This window comes from Mesoplodon bidens, assembly GCF_964165515.1.
Source record: "Mesoplodon bidens genome assembly, chromosome: 16".
NCBI classification, from domain to species: domain Eukaryota; kingdom Metazoa; phylum Chordata; class Mammalia; order Artiodactyla; family Ziphiidae; genus Mesoplodon; species Mesoplodon bidens.
The window spans coordinates 31,323,479-31,342,232 of record NC_138173.1 but is presented as its reverse complement, the minus strand read 5'-3'; the positions used below and the strand labels follow the sequence as shown (position 1 = coordinate 31,342,232).

At 33.0% G+C, this 18,754-nt stretch overlaps 1 protein-coding gene across 1 annotated transcript in view; it reads left to right on the top strand.

The window, feature by feature from the left end:
• MMP16 (matrix metallopeptidase 16) overlaps window positions 1-18,754 on the top strand; it is a 347,840-nt gene that overhangs the window by 170,374 nt on the left and 158,712 nt on the right. Inside the window, exon 4 of the mRNA XM_081258113.1 lies at window positions 3,719-4,023. Coding sequence (XP_081114239.1) covers window positions 3,719-4,023 — 305 coding nt within the window. The remainder of the gene's footprint in view (window positions 1-3,718; window positions 4,024-18,754) is intronic.

Below are 18,754 nucleotides of genomic sequence, written 5' to 3'. Positions count from 1 at the left end.
TGCATGCCTCATCAGCCATCAAATAGGTAATATAGAAAAGGAAAGCATAAACAAAGTAAAAAGACAACCCTCAGAATGGGAGAAAATATTTGCAAATGAAGCAACTAACAAGGGATTAATCTCCAAAATATACAAACAGCTCATGCAGCTCAATATCAAAAAAACAAAAAACCCAATCAAAAAATGTGTGGAAGATCTACATAGACATTTTGCCAAAGACATATAGATGGCCAAAAAGCACATGAAAAGACATTCTGCATCACTAATTATTAGAGAAATGCAAATCAAAATGGCAATGCGTCATCACTTCACACCAGTCAGACTGGTCATCATCAAAAAGTCTACAAACAATAAATGCTGGAGAAAAGGGAACCCTCTTACACTGTTGGTGGGAATGTAAATCGGTACAGCCACTATGGAGAACAGTATGGAAGTTCCTTAAAAAACTAAAAATAGAGCTACCATATTATCCAGCAATCCCACTCCTAGGCATATATGTGGAAAAACCATAATTTGAAAAGTTACATGCAACCCAGTGTTCTTTGCAGCACTATTTACAATAGCCAGGACATGGAAACAACCTAAATGTCCATCAACAGAGGAATGGATAAAGAATATGTGGTACATATATATACAACGGATTATTACTCAGCCTTAAAAATAATGAAATAATGCCATTAACATCAACATGGATGGACCTAGAGATTGTCATACTGAGTGAAGTAAGTCAGACAGAGAAAGACAAATGTATGATCTTGCTTATATGTGAAATCTGAAAAACAGGGTACAAATGAACTTATTTACAAAACAGAAGTAGAGTTGCAGATGTAGAAAACAAACTTATGGTTACCAGAGTATAAGTGTGGGGGGGGATAAACTGGGAGATAGGGATTAACATATACACACTACTGTATATAAAATAGATAACATAAGTACCTACTGTATAGCACAGGGAACTCTCCTGAACATTCTGTAATGGCCTATGTGAAAAAAGACTCTTAAAAAAGAGTGGATATATGTATATGTATAAAAGATTCACGTTGCTGTACACCTGAAACTAACACAACAATGTAAATCAACTATACCATAATAAAAATAAATTAAAAAAATAAAAATCCATATAAAAAATTATTTAGCAAACAGACCTATGGTTGCCAAGGGGAAGGGGGAGTGGAGGAGGGATGGATTGGGAGTTTGGAATTAGCAAACACAGACTATTATATATATATATATGTATATATATATATATATAACTGAATTGCCTTGCTGTACACCAGAAACTAACACAAAATTGTAAATCACTGTACTTCAAAAAAGTAATTTTTTTTACAAAAGAAAACAAAACCAGTAATTTAGAGACTAACAAGCTAAACAGAGTTGTTGATGTCCCAATATAGTTTACTCTTTTTCAAAAGAGAGTTCAAAACATCACACTAAATGGGATACAAAGTTAAAACAAACAAACAAAACACTAAAACAACAAAAGATTTCATAACTTTCTCCCTGAGCAGGCATGAATTCTTTTACTCTATCCATCCTTTGGCTCAGGTAAAAAAAAATAATAATAATGGTGTCTCCTTGACCCTTCCTTTTCCCTCAGAACTCATGTCCAACCATCAGTACATCTTGGCAGGTGTACCTTTAAAATATATCCAAAATCCAGCTATTTCTCAATATCTCCACTGGTACTCCCTTGGCCCAAAGCAGTATCATTTCTCACCTGAAGATTTGCAAGATTTCCCAGTGGGTCTCCCTACTCCAACTCCTGCTCCACTTCAATATATTTTCCACATAAAGCTTAATCATTTCTTTAAAGCATAAGTCAAATGTCACTTTTCTTCTCATGACGCTCCAGTTTTTTCCTTTCAATTGGAGCAAAAGCCAAACTCCTTACAGTGGTTAACAAGCCCCTATCTCATTTGATTCTCTGTTGCCTTTCTGACCTCATATCTTGGCACTTGCCCTCTGTCTCTGCTCAAACTCTACCAGCCACCTTGCCATTCTTCTAACTTGCCAATCATGTCTCCACCTCAGGGCCTTTCACTTGCCATTTCTTCTTCCTGGAACACTCCCTACCCCAACTCCATTTCACTTGGTTCACTTCCTCATTTTCTTTGTGTATAGTAAATGATACTTATCATCAAATAGTCATTGTAAGTCTGGTCTATGATATGTATTAGAAAATAGTGAAAACCTTGTTTTAGATGTGTGGCCTAGCTTAGAATTTAATATAACTGATTCTTGAGTGAGAATGTTTGGGATGAAACACTAGGTCTGCCCTTCTAAATTTTCTTTAAATTCCTCTAAATCTCAACTTCTTGCTTTGTAGAATAGGTATACATGTCCATCTCACTGGGTTACTCAGGGGTTATATAAGATATTGTGAAATGCTTGCCTGGCTCATAGTAATTAATTAATTCCACTATTATTATGTCAGTATGATTCCTGCCTAATGTTTGTAATTATCCTGACATAGTTACAATTGTGTGAAAAATATAATCTGCAAACTATTTTTGCACCAGAAATTATATCTTAAGCTAAGATATAATTAAGCTAAGATATATCTTAAGCTATCTTAAGCTAAATAGCTTTAAAACAGCAAAATCAAATTTCGCTCTTTCAAATTTCAAATCCTGTGTATATTATGGCATGCAATAGAGACACCATGATTTGTATATCATCTAGCCTCCAATTCTCTTTCATTATTGCACTGCAATAATAAAAAATGCATTGCAATAATGAAATAATAATATTCACCTGAATATTATACCCTCCTATGCATTAAGACAGTCCTTTAGTGAAATTCATGGATTCATGGGTATAAGATTATTGATTGAAGTGGTCTGAAACTTAGTTATAACTCCTATGAAATTTACTCATTACTTTTCACAAAGATGGTATGAACTTACACTACCACAATATAAAATACTTACATATATATAAATTTGTTTCATTTATGTTCTATTTAGAAAAAATAGAAAAATAAATGATAAAAGAGAAATATCTGATCAGTGCTAGAGAAAAAATAATTATATCTTTTTCCATTTGTTATTAACCTCAAGACAAATAAGCTAATAATGTCCAAGTTACTTCTTTAAATTCATATAACTGTTAAATATTTGTATTAAAAAGCTATTCACTCTCGTTTTATTTTTACTAGAAATAATTAAGTATATAATAAAACAATCAAGTATCAGGAACTGTAATTAAATGACATTTTCTTTAAAAACTGAGAAATAACTTTCTGTCCACTGATTTGTTGTTCATGGTAAAGAGCATAAAGACATTGTTTGAAAGTAGCATGTGTGCATAAAATACTGTGCCCCTAAAAGTAATTATTACCAGACAGAAATTGAATTTTTTATTTCAGCTTGAAACTGCTGACCTGTTTGATCATTTGGCAAAGCTGCCTTTCTATTGTTGTTCAGGAGACAAAGTGACTGGTTGATCTAATTACCCCAGTGTTAACCATTTTGCAGAGAAGATCTTCTCATTTATAGCCTTGGTAGATGAGTACTATATTGCTGAGAATTAAATGACCCAGCACAGGGAAATCTAGCTATAGAGACAGAAGGAATTAATTTCTTTCCTACTTAATATCAGACTTTTTTCTAATTTTTTACTCAACTGAATAGAGGAAAATATGTAATACACCAATCTATAAGTCAGATTATATATAATAAAGCCATACTGATTCTCCTTTTTTTCTAAATTTCAGTATAAAGAACGTAACTCCAAAAGTAGGAGACCCTGAAACCCGTAAAGCTATTCGTCGTGCCTTTGACGTGTGGCAGAATGTAACTCCTCTGACGTTTGAAGAAGTTCCCTACAGTGAATTAGAAAATGGCAAACGTGATGTGGATATAACCATCATTTTTGCATCTGGTTTTCATGGAGACAGTTCTCCCTTTGATGGAGAGGGAGGGTTTTTGGCACATGCCTATTTCCCTGGACCAGGAATTGGGGGAGATACTCATTTTGACTCAGATGAGCCATGGACACTAGGAAATCCTAATCATGATGGTAAGTGCATAGTTTTTTTTTTTTTATTGTAAATACTTCTATTTTTATTTTTGGATGCCCAAGTGATTTACTAAGTTATAAACTTAAACTAAACAAATAATTTGTTTTTAAAATTACTGAAAAATATATGAGGCTTTTTATAACATTTTAGAACAAGAATTTGTACAAGTCATTAGACAATAATAGTTTTTCATGTGGCTTTTGATTAAAGATTAGAACTTTACAGTGTATTCTATAAATGTTTTAAAGTTAATTTTGTTTTCTATAAAGAGTCATTTCTATAGTATTCAAGTCATGGGACATGCATTAAGTAAATTATGCTATATTTTTACACTTAATTCTAGTGTTTCCACTTGAAACTTAACCCTGATTGACATTGGTGGTGTAACTTCTACCATATCTTTTCTGTTTATCTTTTTCCATTATAACCTTTCTAATCTGTAAAATTTTTCTCCTTTTCTTTTGTCTCATCATTTCCTTGGTCTCCCAATCTGACATATTCTTGTATTATATCTTTATAGAAACCAGATTCTTGCAAATCTATTCCAACATATCTATCAGTTTTCTAATCCTTATAGTTATTCTGATATGCAAAAATAATGTAAAAATTAAAAAAACAACAGCTAAAATTATCGTTACTTGATATAAGAAGTATGTGTTTCTTCCTAGGGAACAATTTTGTGTTTAAAAAGTATTCGCAGAATTATAGGATTCTAGAGTTATAAGATCCTAAGTCTCCATCTCCCATAATTCTTGTAATCAATACTTAAATATTTTACTTTTTCACCACAGTACAATGTTGAAAATGCAAGTGTGCATTGTTTAATGACAACTAATCAGCTAATAAAACTCTTAATTCCTCCTTGATGAATTAAGCCCAGCCGTCAAGTTAAGCTTTGTTAGTTCCTTAGAAGGTTTAGTTAGCTGGATTAGTGTAATAGTCTTGCATTTTTAGAACATGTAGGGTTCAAACACATTATGGATAGAATGAATTAGTTGAGTTAAAATTGAAATAACATTAATTTTCAAAGAGAAAACTATAATAAATAACTGTTCATGTTTTCCAAAAGGAAATAAAATATCTAGTATTGAACAAAATGATCTTTTGTATTGTTATTAATAGGTGTATTTGCTATAATATAAAATTATGATATCATTTTTAAGAACTGGTTTGGAGACTAATGGCAACTATGTTGGGAGGATTCACTATAGTGGAATGAAAGCCAGATACTTTGGAGTCAAACAGACTTACATTCCTGGCTAAATGTTCAGTAGCTCAAGAACCTTCTAACATACTGTATACTTGATTTCATTCTTTACCTTGTATTGCAGGGCTGGAAACATTGTAAGGAGAAGTGCTTTCTATTCAGGCATGTTTAACTTACTGTATAGCTGAGCATCTAAAAATAAAATATCTGCAACCTGATAGTTGGCCCATACTTGTTTGATACATAATTCATTTAAAATTAAATGTGTTTATTTTTCTCAATATCACACAGGAATTCAAATGAAGTAGTTCTGACTTCTTCAAGTCAATTGCTAAAATTGTTTTAAATAATGGAAAAAATTTGCATTCTAACTAATTGAGAAAAGTAGCACTTATAATGGTAGAATTTTGCTGACATAGGCATAACTGCATTTGCTTCCAAGGGAAAGATTTTCTTCTAAACTTCTGAACAGAGAAAATTGTATTTTATTCCAATAATGGGTCTAACTGTTAAAGATACTCTAAATGCATAGCTTTGAAGTTGTGTTAATTTGGCTTTGTGGCCTCATCAATTTAAAAGTGTTTTAAAATTCTATATGAAGGAGATGGTGCCTATTAAATGGCCTATATTTTCTCTTAAAATATTAAAATCATCAAGAAAGCTGCACAAATCCTTTAAATGTATCCTCTATTAGCTGTACTTTTTTAGGCATTAACCAATACTTTTAAAATATAAGTTTTAAAAAATCTATAGGGACATTTGAAGTGACATAAGAAATGAGAATTTTTCCACGGGTTTGAATATTATAGGTATTATTAATGTTTATTTATTTTGTTGTGATTTAAGAAGTCTTTCAAGTAATATATATGTGGGAAAGAATTCAGAAATGGGACATAGGAACTAAATGTGTACAATCAAGTCGATGGACTTTTAACTCAGATTGTGTATTAATACATTTGATTGCCTTTTAACTTATACTGTAGAAGTATAATAATTTTTACATATGCATTTATTAAAAACCTAAACAAAAATTATTTAATATTTAGTTTTTCATTTGGATGAAAATATTTATTTACTGGTCCAATAAGAATATTTTTCCTTTTGAGTGAGCATAAAGAAAATGATTCTGCAAAATAACAGTGTTCAGAATTGTAGGAGATTAAAGGAAAAGTTAACTGTTCAAGATGTAATAACATAAAGATTTACTGCTTAATTGAAATTCAGACTTTTAACTAGCAACAGGTCAGCTATGGTAATGTCATATGAAGTACTGATCGTTTATCAAAGGAAAAGCCTCTAGCTTTGTTGTGGTACGGTTGAATGTGTGGAGAATTAATGCATTTGTACATCCTAGATCCTTTCTGTAAGACTGTCTTTTTGTACCACAAATATACAGGCACAATTCTGACATCTTCATTGATAAACCTTTTTGTTTCTTTAATCTAGTCCTCCAATGCCCCCTGGCTTACTTCCCTGAAAACTTTTCTTTCTGTACTACTTAGAGTTATTAAGCATCTAGAAGACAGAGAAGCTTGAAAGTTTAGCAAAAATGCAAATGATAGAGCCTCTTGATAAGTACCCAGCTCATTTTCCACATCATATTGCTCAGCTAATGAAGGCAATTTGAATTCTGTCTACCTCAAAAGAGATAAAACAGTGTCTTAGTCTGCCATTAATCCTTAATTCATTTTTATCCACTTTCCTATCAATTTGCTTATAGTCATGATACATTTTGAAAGCTTAAGCTAATGCTCATTAAGGAAATTACATAATACTTACATTAAAATAAATAAATAAGTACATACCACACACACACACCCCCACACACACACACATAGTAAATAGAATGCCTTTTTTTGCTCCAAGATGTTTTTTTTTTCTTTAAGGAGTGGATAATCAAAACATCTGCATAGTAATTCTAAATAGAAAATATTAATGTGATATGGTTTTTGAAAAGTATACATTGCCCGAATGTGTGTTAGAAAATTTAAATCTAGCAAAATGTTAAGATTCATTTTGAGCATCATTATCATATTGTTTCCTTGGCTGCTACATAAAGTTTAAATGGTAATGTCAACGTAAACACGAACTTACCACAAAGATTCTTTCTAATTAGACAAGTAATCTACCACAGTCAGAGGATTCCAAATTGATAATCTCCAAACAAAAAGGTTATCCATTAAAATAACATATAAAACTATGACAAGAGAAATATCCAGATGCATATCTTATTTTACTATGTAGTTCTACTAACTATTCTATTAACAAAAAAGAATGCATTGCCTTGGCTCTGTTTGTTGGTGTAAAGGTCAATGCCTAAAGTCAGAAGGTGATCATGAGGTGCTCAGAGCTGTTGTGGCAGTCTATCCAAAAATTAAGGAGAGAGCGATGATGATGAAAATTTCATGAGGCATCAAAATCCTTAAATCTTTTGCATCATTATGATAGTTAATTTTATGTGTCAAGTTGATTGGTCTAAGGGATGCCCAGATAGCTGGTAAAATATTATTTCTGGATTTGCCTGTGGGGTGTTTCTGGGAGAGATTAGCATTTGATTTGGTAGACTGAGTAAAGAAGATCTTCCTTCACCCATGTGGGCAGGCATGATCCAATCCATTGAGGGCCAGTATAGAACAAAAGAGAAAGGGTGAATTCTGTCTCTCTTCTTGATATGGCACCTGCATCTTTACCTGACTTTGTACTTCAGAACTACTGGTTCTTGGGCCTTTGGACTCAAACTGAATTATACCATCAGGTTTCCTAGGTCTTCAATTTGCTGACAGCAGGTAGCAGGACTTCTTAGCCTCCATAACCTCATGAGCCAATTCCTATAATAAATCTACTCTAATATAGCCATATATATCCTACTGATTGTATTTCTCTGGAGAATGCAAACTAATATAATCATTAAATGTGAAATGGTCAAATTCTACATCCAAGCCCACAAATTCTTTGAATAGACCAAGTTTAAGTTAAATGTCTTCATGATATAGTGCTTGAGTCAATGGACATGATTTATGCAAACCAGGGAGAGTTAACTTTCTGTAAGAGAGATTTTGTCATTGGTGTGCAAATACAAGTTTACCAAGAGGCACACCTAGGCCTTAGCAAGCTGTCTGTCACCTCCCAAATTTTTATGCTCATTTTGCAGCTGTATCTGCTACATAGTATTTTTCAGATGCCTGTAGGTTTGGGACTTTGATCTTTGAGAACAGAAAGGGTTAGTTGCCAAACAGATATTACCAACAGTCCTAGAAGTGCTGCAGCCTGTGGGAATATTGTCTGTATCAATCTGCCTTGCGCTTTTTGAAAATACGGGAAGGACTTGATATGACAGGACAGTCAAGGACTTTAACCCATCCTTAAAACCAAAGTATTTATTGAGATTTTAAACTGTAAAAATATTAGCTGTCTGCCACACAGTTATTACCTTACGATGCTTTACCAAAACTTTCTAAACTAATTTGGATTTGAAAACTATGATAGAAATTTTTTGTTTATTTTTAAAAACTTTCCTTCCTTCCTACCTTCCTTCCTGGAATGAACTTCATTTCACTGAGTTTATTTCATTTCACTAGACTAGTGACCTAAAGTTTGATAGTCTTTACTTTTTCAAAACCTCTCAATTATGTTGTTTCATATGATTACTAGCAGGCTCTACTTGGTGTTTTTTTTTTTTTTTTTTTTTTTGCAGTAGGCGGGTCTCTCACTGTTGTGGCCTCTCCCGCTGCGAAACACAGGCTCCAGACGCGCAGGCTCAGCGGCCATGGCTCACGGGCCCAGCCACTCCGTGGCATGTGGGATCTTCCCAGACCGGGGCACGAACCCGTGTCCCATGCATTGGCAGGCGGGCTCTCAACCACTGCACCACCAGGGAAGCCCTCTACTTGGTTATTTATTTTTAGATCTTTGTGTCCAATTAGAGAATAGAAGATGAATTGATGTCATCACACTCAAAATATTATTTCATTATATCAGTTTTATTAAAGTATATAGATGGATAGTGTACATTAAAATACATGTAACATAGAGCAGAAACAGATAGAGCCAGATATTTCAATGGCTTAACACAATAGAATTTTATTTCTTGCTCATGTGGTGGTGCAGAGGGACTGTCCACTCACTCAGCCAGAGACCCAGAATAATGGAGGCCCAGCCATCATCAAGACATAATTTTCAGAGTTTCCTAAGGCATAAACATCCAGACAGCAGCTGAGCAAACCAAGGTAGTTTTGCTCATTTGCTTATGTGCCAGACCTACAAGCAGTAAATATTATTCCTCTCCAAGTTCTACTAACTAGAATTCAATCCTATGGCCATATCTAATCATAAAGAAAGCTAGAGAAGGCTTATTTTTTTGTATTTCAGTATAGTTGATTTATAATGTTTTGTTAGTTTCACGTGTGCAACAAAGTGAATCAGTTATACGTATACATATATTCACTCTTTTTTAGATTCTTTTCCCATATAGGCTATTGCAGAATATTAAGTAGAATTCCTTGTGCTATACCATAAGTCCTTATTAGTTATCTATTTTATATATAATAGTGTGTATATGTCAGTCCCAATCTCCCAATTTATCCCTCCCCCCACTTACCCCTGATGACCATAAGTTTGTTTTCTACATCTGTAATTCTATTTGTTTCGTAGATAAGTTCATTTGTACCTTTTTTTTTAGATTCCACATATAAGCGATATCATATGATATTTGTCTTTGTCTGATGTCTGACTTACTTCATTCAGTATGACAATCTCTAGGTCCATCCATGTTGCTGCAAAAGGCATTATTTCATTATTTTTTGGCTAATATTCCATTGTACATATGTATCACATCTTGTAAAATATTTATTTATTTATTTATTTATTTATTTAATTGGAGTTTAGTTGCTTTACACTGTTGTGTTAGGTTTTGTTGTACAGCAAAGTGAATCAGCCATATATATATATGTGTGTGTGTGTATATATATATATATATATATATACACACACACACATATATATATATATTCCCTCTTTTTTGGATTTTCTTCCATTTTAGGTCACCACAGAGCACCGAGTAGAGTTCCCTGTGCTATACAGTAGGTTCTCATTAGTCATCTGTTTTATACATAGTAGTGTATTTATGTCAATCCCAATCTCCTAGTTCATCCCACCCCTTCTTCCCCCTTGGTATCCATACATTTGTTCTCTACGTCTATGTTTGTATTTCTGCTTTGCAAATAAGTTCATCTATACTATTTTTCTAGATTCCACAAATACACATTAATATACGATATTTATTTTTCTCTTTCTGACTTCACTCTCTATGACAATCTCTAGGTCCATCCACGTCTCTGCAAATCACAAAATTTTGCTCCTTTTTATGGCTGAGCAATACCCCATTGTATATATGTACCACATCTTCTTTATCCATTCCTCTTTTGATGGACATTTAGGTTGCTTCCATGACCTGGCTATTGTAAATAGAGCTGCAATGAACTTTGGGGTGATGTATCTTTTTGAATTATGGTTTTCCCCAGATATATGCCCAGGTTTGATGAGCAACTAGTCAGTGTCTGCCACACCAGTAAGTTCTGAGGTAAAAACAATGCTAGATTGATATTAGATATACTACTCTGCATCTGTGAGTAAGCTGCTTAACCATAATTTGCCTTAATGCAGATTTTAACCTATTCATCATTATTTAGCTTCTGTCATTCCTCTTCTTATATAGCATGTGTAGGAATTATCTTTCTAATCCATCTTCTTATAGAGTATCTATCCTTAAATCTAGGTAGACAACCAAGCACAATGAAGTGCAATTTTCAAATTTAACCATTAGCTAGTTTATCAAAATAGAAAAATAATGTCTTTAAGTTTTTGAAAAAAATCCATTTGGTTGGAGTTAATAATTTGATAGTTTTTTATTGACTAAATTATCAAGACCATTAATGAATTTCTACCTTAGTTTTGTGTAATTGTTTTTTGCAGTGTTACAACCATACCATTACAAAACCTGGCATTCTACCATTTTAGTAATTTCCTAATAGTTTAAACACAATGAAACTATCAACTAATTGTTCTCACATTTAATTTATAACTCACTTCTTCGTTTTTAATCAAATATTGTCACGACTTACCTCCTCCACAGTCTGTTGATTAGGTATCAAAGCAGTAGCAGAAATAACCCATGTTGCAATTAACAGTGGAAATTATACTTTGCCATTGACTGGATACATCAGAGAACAAGAGAGTGGGTCTACAAGAGACCAAGAGGGGAATGTTCTACCTCTGTTAGGCAAGGCTATGCTAAATGCATTTGCCTTGAACAATGGAAACTGACATAAGACTATAGAATATCAGCATTTCTCCAGGTTTCAATTGAAATGGTTATTTGGTCAATATGAAGAAAAGTAGGGAAATCAAGAAATAATTTAAAAACTCTCTCTGCTGGTTATTGTCAGTCTCATTCAAAGTTGCATAAAGAAGAAAACAGTGAAAAATAAATGCTAATAGAAGCCAAATTTAATTGAAATTATTTAAAATTCAGCTTATATATTTAACTCATTTATTCCTCACACAAATTAATAAGGAAGATAGTGTAATTATTTCCACTTTGAAAGGAAATCGAGGCACAGAAAGTTTGGTAACTTGCTTAAGTTTACCTAGTTAGTAACAAAAAATTATACCATTAAAATGATACTGAAAAAAAATACTGGAAGACTCAGGAGAAAAGCCGATTGCTGAAAATATTTTATCGAGTGAACCAGAAAATCAATATTGGAAACAACTCAAAATATCCATAAAGGCTCTCAATGGAACAGGAAAATAAAACCTATTATTGCTTTAAAAACTTAATCTGTCATGTGGAAGAAAATCTTGGTGAGCATTTTCAGAAAAACATAATAAGATAAAATGATGTGAAGTTCAAGGATAGATATTAGAATACCTAAAGATAACTCCAGTGTAAGAAGTAAGATTCTTCCAAAAGAAGGAAGAGTAAAAAATTAAAGCAAAATAAGTAAGCAAATGCATATCAGAAAAGTCTTCTAAAGTATGACAGTAGTATGCAATTCAAAAGGAGTCATTGCATTCATTGCAAAATTACCAAATTAGATCCATAAATAAATACATTGTACAAGTAAAAACAAGATCCCATTAACCAAAAGGCAGAAAAAAAAAATACAGGTTCTTCTCAGAGGCCAAAATACAAGGCTAATCATTTTGTGTGTTTTTTAACCTTTGCTATGCTAATTGCTAAAAATGATGGAAGAAATTATATATAATATTATTTTATATTCTAATAGCTTCCTTGCTCTTTTTAATATTAAACTTCATCTGTGGTTTTAAAATATTTCTATATAAATGATATTTGTTTTAGAAATCATATGTGTTCTGAGTGATAGTTCCTTATGATTTGGTAATAATATAAAGGTAGAAGGAAACTGTGGAGTAAATATTCAGCATTTATATAAAATATAATATTAGCATAGCAGTCTACTAATATTACTCTATTTTCCATACAATCTCCCTTCAACAAACATTTCATTGATCATTAGGATATTAGTAATATGGTAGAAACCTCTACTTCATATAGTAGGAACCCAAGGGAAAGACTAAACATTACATAAAATCCAAATAAAATATTAATAATATATACCATTTTTTAAAAAAAAATATTTTTATGTATGTATTTATTTTTATTGACATATAATTGACTTAAAGTATTGTATTAGGTGTAAAACATAATAATTTGATATTCTTATACATTACAAAATGACCACCATGATAAGTTTAGTTACTACCTATTACCATACAAAGTTATTACAATATTATTGACTATATTCCCTATGTTGTACATTACATCCTCATGACTAATTCATTCTTTTTTTTTAATTTTTCTTTATTTCTTTTTTTTTTTGCTTTATAACAAATTTAATCAGTTATACATATACATATGTTCCCATATCCCGTCCCTTTTGTGTCTCCCTCCCACCCTCCATATCCCAACCCTCCAGGCGGTCACAAAGCACCGAGCTGATCCTCCTGTGCTATGCAGCTGCTTCCCACTAGCTATCTACCTTACGTTTGGAAGTGTATATATGTCCATGCCACTCTTTCGCTTTGTCACAGCTTAGCCTTCCCCGTTCCCATATCCTCAAGTCCATTCTCTACTAGGTCTGTGTCTTTATTCCTGTCTTACCCCTATGTTCTTCATGACATTTTTTTTCTTAAATTCCATATAAATGTGTCAGCATACAGTATTTGTCTTTCTCTTTCTGACTTACTTCACTCTGTATGACAGACTCTAGGTCCATCCACCTCATTACAAATAGCTCAATTTCGTTTCTTTTTATGGCTGAGTAATATTCCATTGTATATATGTGCCACATCTTCTTTATCCATTCATCCGATGATGGACACTTAGGTTGTTTCCATCTCTGGGCTATTGTAAATAGGGCTGCTATGAATATTTTGGTACATGTCTCTTTTTGAATTATTGTTTTCTCAGGGTATATGCCTAGTAGTGGGATTGCTGGGTCATATGGTAGTTCTATTTGTAGTTTTTTAAGGAACCTCCCTACCGTTCTCCAGAGTGGCTGTACCAATTCACATTCCCACCAGCAGTGCAAGAGTGTTCCCTTTTTTCCACACCCTCTCCAGCATTTATTGTTTCTAGATTTTTTGATGATGGCCATTCTGACTGGTGTGAGATGATATCTCATTGTAGTTTTGATTTGCATTTCTCTAATGAGCAAAGATGTTGAGCATCCTTTCATGTGTTTGTTGGCAGTCTGTATATCTTCTTTGGAGAAATGTCTATTTAGGTCTTCTGTCCATTTTTGGATTGGGTTGTTTGTTTTTTTTGTTATTGAGCTGCATGAGGTGCTTATAAATTTTGGAGATTAATCCTTTGTCAGTTGCTTCATTTGCAAATATTTTCTCCCATTCTGAGGGTTGTCTTTTGGTCTTGTTTATGGTTTCCTTTGTTCTGCAAAAGCTCTGAAGTTTCATTATGTCCCATTTGTTTATCTTTGTTTTTATTTCCATTTCTCTAGGAGGTGGGTCCAAAAGGATCTTGCTGTGATTTATGTCATAGAGTGTTCTGCCTATGTTTTCCTCTAAGAGTTTGATAGTTTCTGGCCTTACATTTAGGTCTTTAATCCATTTTGAGCTTATTTTTGTGTATGGTGTTAGGGAGTGATCTAATCTCATACTTTTACATGTCCCTGTCCAGTTTTCCCAGCACCACTTATTGAAGAGACTGTCCTTTCTCCACTGTACATTCCTGCCTCCTTTATCAAAGATACAGTGACCATATGTGCGTGGGTTTATATCTGGGCTTTCTATCCTGTTCCATTGATCTATCTTTCTGTTTTGTGCCAGTACCATACTGTCTTGATTACTGTAGCTTTGTAGTATAGTCTGAAGTCAGGGAGCCTGATTCCTCTAGCTCCATTTTTCATTTTCAAGATTGCTTTGGCTATTCGGGGTCTTTCGTGTTTCCATACAAATTGTGAAATTTTTTGTTCTAGTTCTGTGAAAAATGCCAGTGGTTACATACCATTTTTAAAGATGATTTTTTACAATCTAGGATAGAGACATAATACAATTATTTATAATATTGACTTTGACAAGTATCATAATAGTGCTTTTAAAAGAACACTCTTGAAATGTCTGCTTCTGGAGGAGTAGATATTTCAAAGATTCTTCTTATTACTAAATAACTAATCAATGAAGAATACATTTTTTTTTTTTGTGGTATGCGGGCCTCTCACTGTTGTGGCATCTCCCATTGCAGAACACAGGCTCCGGACGCACAGGCTCAGCGGTCATGGCTCACGGGCCTAGCTGCTCTGCGGCATGTGGGATCTTCCCGGACTGGGGCCCAAACCCGTGTCCCCTGCATTGGCAGGTGGACTCTCAACCACTGCGCCACCAGGGAAGCCCAATGAAGCATACTTTTAACTGAGTAGATGGCATCACATTCAGCAAATAGTATCTTCAAAATATCAGGAAAACAATGAACTGAAGCTAGAGTTTTGAGTAACCTGCATATGTGCAAAGCAGAGACCAAGGTTTAGGTCAGGGACAAAGTGAATCTGAAGATTCTGTATTAAAATACCAGCACTTGGATATAGACAATATGATCCAAGATTCATAATATCACCCACACCTACATACATACTCTGATGCCAGTATAAGTGAATACATGTTCTCTCTAGCAGAAAGCATACTGGATTTAGCCTCTCAGAATTTTTTCATAGATAGATGTAATGTAAATGTAAAGATCCCTAAACATAAAAGGAAATCAAGAAAAATGAATGAGAGTCTGCTTTAAAAAAGAGATTATTCCCCAGGAATTTATGTTACTGAAATTATAAATTTAAAATACATACAATATCAGGGTGTGATAGCTCTAAAAAGGAGAGATGGAATCACAGAAATGAACAGGAAACAAGATATTATTAGAAAAGATGAAGAAGAGATGAAAAATAAAACCTAAAGATGTAATAGTAAGGTAGGTTAAAGAGCAGACTAATAGTAATAGTAATAGTAAGGTAGGGTAGGTTAAAGAGCAGACTAAAATTAGCTGAAGATAGTGAATAATAAGATAGATATAAATAAATCTACAAATAATAGTATGGAGGGTAAAAAGGATGAAGCATATGAAAGATTAAGAGATAAGGAAAATAGAACAAAAGATCTAATATAAATACAATTGGAATCCCAGAAAGAGAGAATTACAAAAAAAAAAAAATACTAATTGGTAATTACCTAGAAATAAAAGTATAAATACACAGATGTAATCCCAATTTATTCAAAACAGCATAAATTCACACAGACACACACACACACACACACACACACCTTAGAGTAAATGCAAGTTAACAAAGACAAAGGAAAGATTTTCAAAACAAATAGATGCGAAGCACACTTCTCCTATAACCAGCCAGGAAATTCCCCAGACAATAAGGATCTCCAGTAACAATGAAATCTTTTGAAATGCTCAGAAAAAAATAACTATCAGCCTAGAATTATCCAACAAAAACTATCTTTCAGAAGTTAGGATGAAATAGAAAATTTAAAAAGGATAAAGATTTACACAAATTGCAATTCAGTTAATAACTTTAAAAGACTTTCTAACACTTGACAAAATAACCCTATAACAATCTTAGGTAAAAGAAATAATTTTGATCAAAGAAATTAATAAATATTCCATGTATGAAATAATAGTAATGTGTAATCTGTACAACTAAAAAGAGACAGAAGAAGCTTTCAGAAAAATAACTACGTGAAAACCAGGGAAGGAGAGATCAATATTGAAATACTCTAAGATTCTTATATAGTTTAACAATAAGGTTAAGGAATTAATTTTATATTCTGGTAAACAAGCATAATAAATTGTCAACAGCAAACAATAAAAAATAAATACATAAGTAAGTAACTAAATATAAATTAAAAAAAGAAAACTTTAAGCAGTGCATAACTTCCAAAATATGCATAGACACCAAAACAGGAACTACGAACCTGCAAAAAGGAGACCCCAACACAGTGGTAAAAAGGAGACCCCAAAACAGTAAGTTAAACAAAATGAGAAGACAGAAAAATATGCAGCAGATGAAGGAGCAAGGTAAAAACCCACCAGACCAAACAAATAAAGAAGAAATAAGCAGTCTACCCAAAAAGAAATTCACAGTAATGATAGTAAAGATGATCCAAAATCTTGGATATAGAATGGAGAAAATAAAAGAAACATTTAACAAGGACCTAAAAGAACTACAGAGCAAACAAACTATGATAAACAACACAATAAATGAAATTAAAAATTCTCTAGAAGGAATCAATAACAGAATAACTGAGGCAGAAGAACGGATAAGTGACCTGGAAGACAATATACTGGAAATAAATACCACAGAGCAGAATAAAGAAAAAAGAATGAAAAGAATTGAGGACAGTATCAGAGACCTATGGGACAACATTAAATGCACCAATATTCAAAGTATAGGGGTTCCAGAAGAAGAAGAGAAAAACGAAGGGTATGAGAAAATATTTTAAGAGATTATAGTCGAAAACTTCCCTAACATGGGAAAAGAAATAGTCAGTCAAGTCCAGGAAGTGCAGAGAGTCTCACACAGGATAAATCCAAGGAGAAACATGCTAAGACACATTAAACAAACCCTCAAAAAATAAAAACAAAGAAAAAAACATTAAAAACAGCAAGGGAAAGCAACAAGTAATATACAAGGGAATCCACATAAGGTTAACAGCTGATCTTTCAGCAGAAACTCTGCAAACAGGAAGAGAGTGGCAGGACATATTTAAAGTGATGAAAGGGAAAAACATACAACAAAGATTATTCTACCCAGCAAGGATTTCATTCAGATTTGAAGGATAAATTAAAACTTTAAAGACAAGCAAAAGTTAAGAGAATTCATCACCACCAAACCAGCTTTACAACAAATGCTAAAGGAACTTCTCTAGGCAGGAAACACAAGCAAAGGAAAAGACCTACAATAACAAACCCAAAACAATTAAGAAAATGATAATAGGAACATACATATTGATAATTACCTTAAATATAAATGGATTAAATGCTCCAACCAAAAGACATAGAGTGGCTGAATGGATACAAAAATGAGACCCATATATATGGTGTCTACAACAGACCCACTTCAGACCTAGGGACACATACAGACTGAAAGTGAGGGGATGGAAAAAGGTATTCCATGCAATTGGAGATGAAAAGAAAACTGGAGTGGCAATTCTCATATCAGAAAAAAATAGACTTTAAAATAAAGACTATTACAAGAGACAAAGAAGGACACTACATAAAGATCAAGGGATCAATCCAAGAAGATATAGCAATTAAAAGAATTTATGCAACCAATATAGTAGCACTTCAATACATAAGGCAAATGCTAACAGCCATAAAGAGGGAAACTGACAGAAACACAATAATAGTAAAGGACTTGAACACCCCACTTTCACCAATGGACAGATCATCCAACATGAAAATAAATATGGAAACCCAAGCTTTAAATGACACATTAAACAAGATGGACTTAATTGATATCTATAGGACATTCCATCCAAAAAAAACAGAATACACTTTCTTCTCAAGTGCTCATGGAACATTCTCCAGGATAGATCATATCTTGGGTCATGAATCAAGCCTTGGTAAACTGAAGAAAATTGAAAGCATATCAAGTATCTTTTCCAACCACAGTGTTATAAGACTAAGTATCATTTACAAGAAAAAAACTGTAAAATATACAAACACATGGAGGCTAAACAATACACTACTTAATAACCTAGAGATCACTGAAGAAATCAAAGAGGAAATCAAAAAATACCTAGAAACAAATGACAATGAAAGCACAATGACCCAAAACCTATGGGACACAGCAAAAGCATTTCTAGGGTGAAGTTTAGAGCAATACAATTGTACCTCAAAAAACAAGAAAAATCTCAGAGAACCAAATATTACAGGTAAAGAAATTAGAGAAAGAAGAACATAAACAAAAAAACAAACAAACATA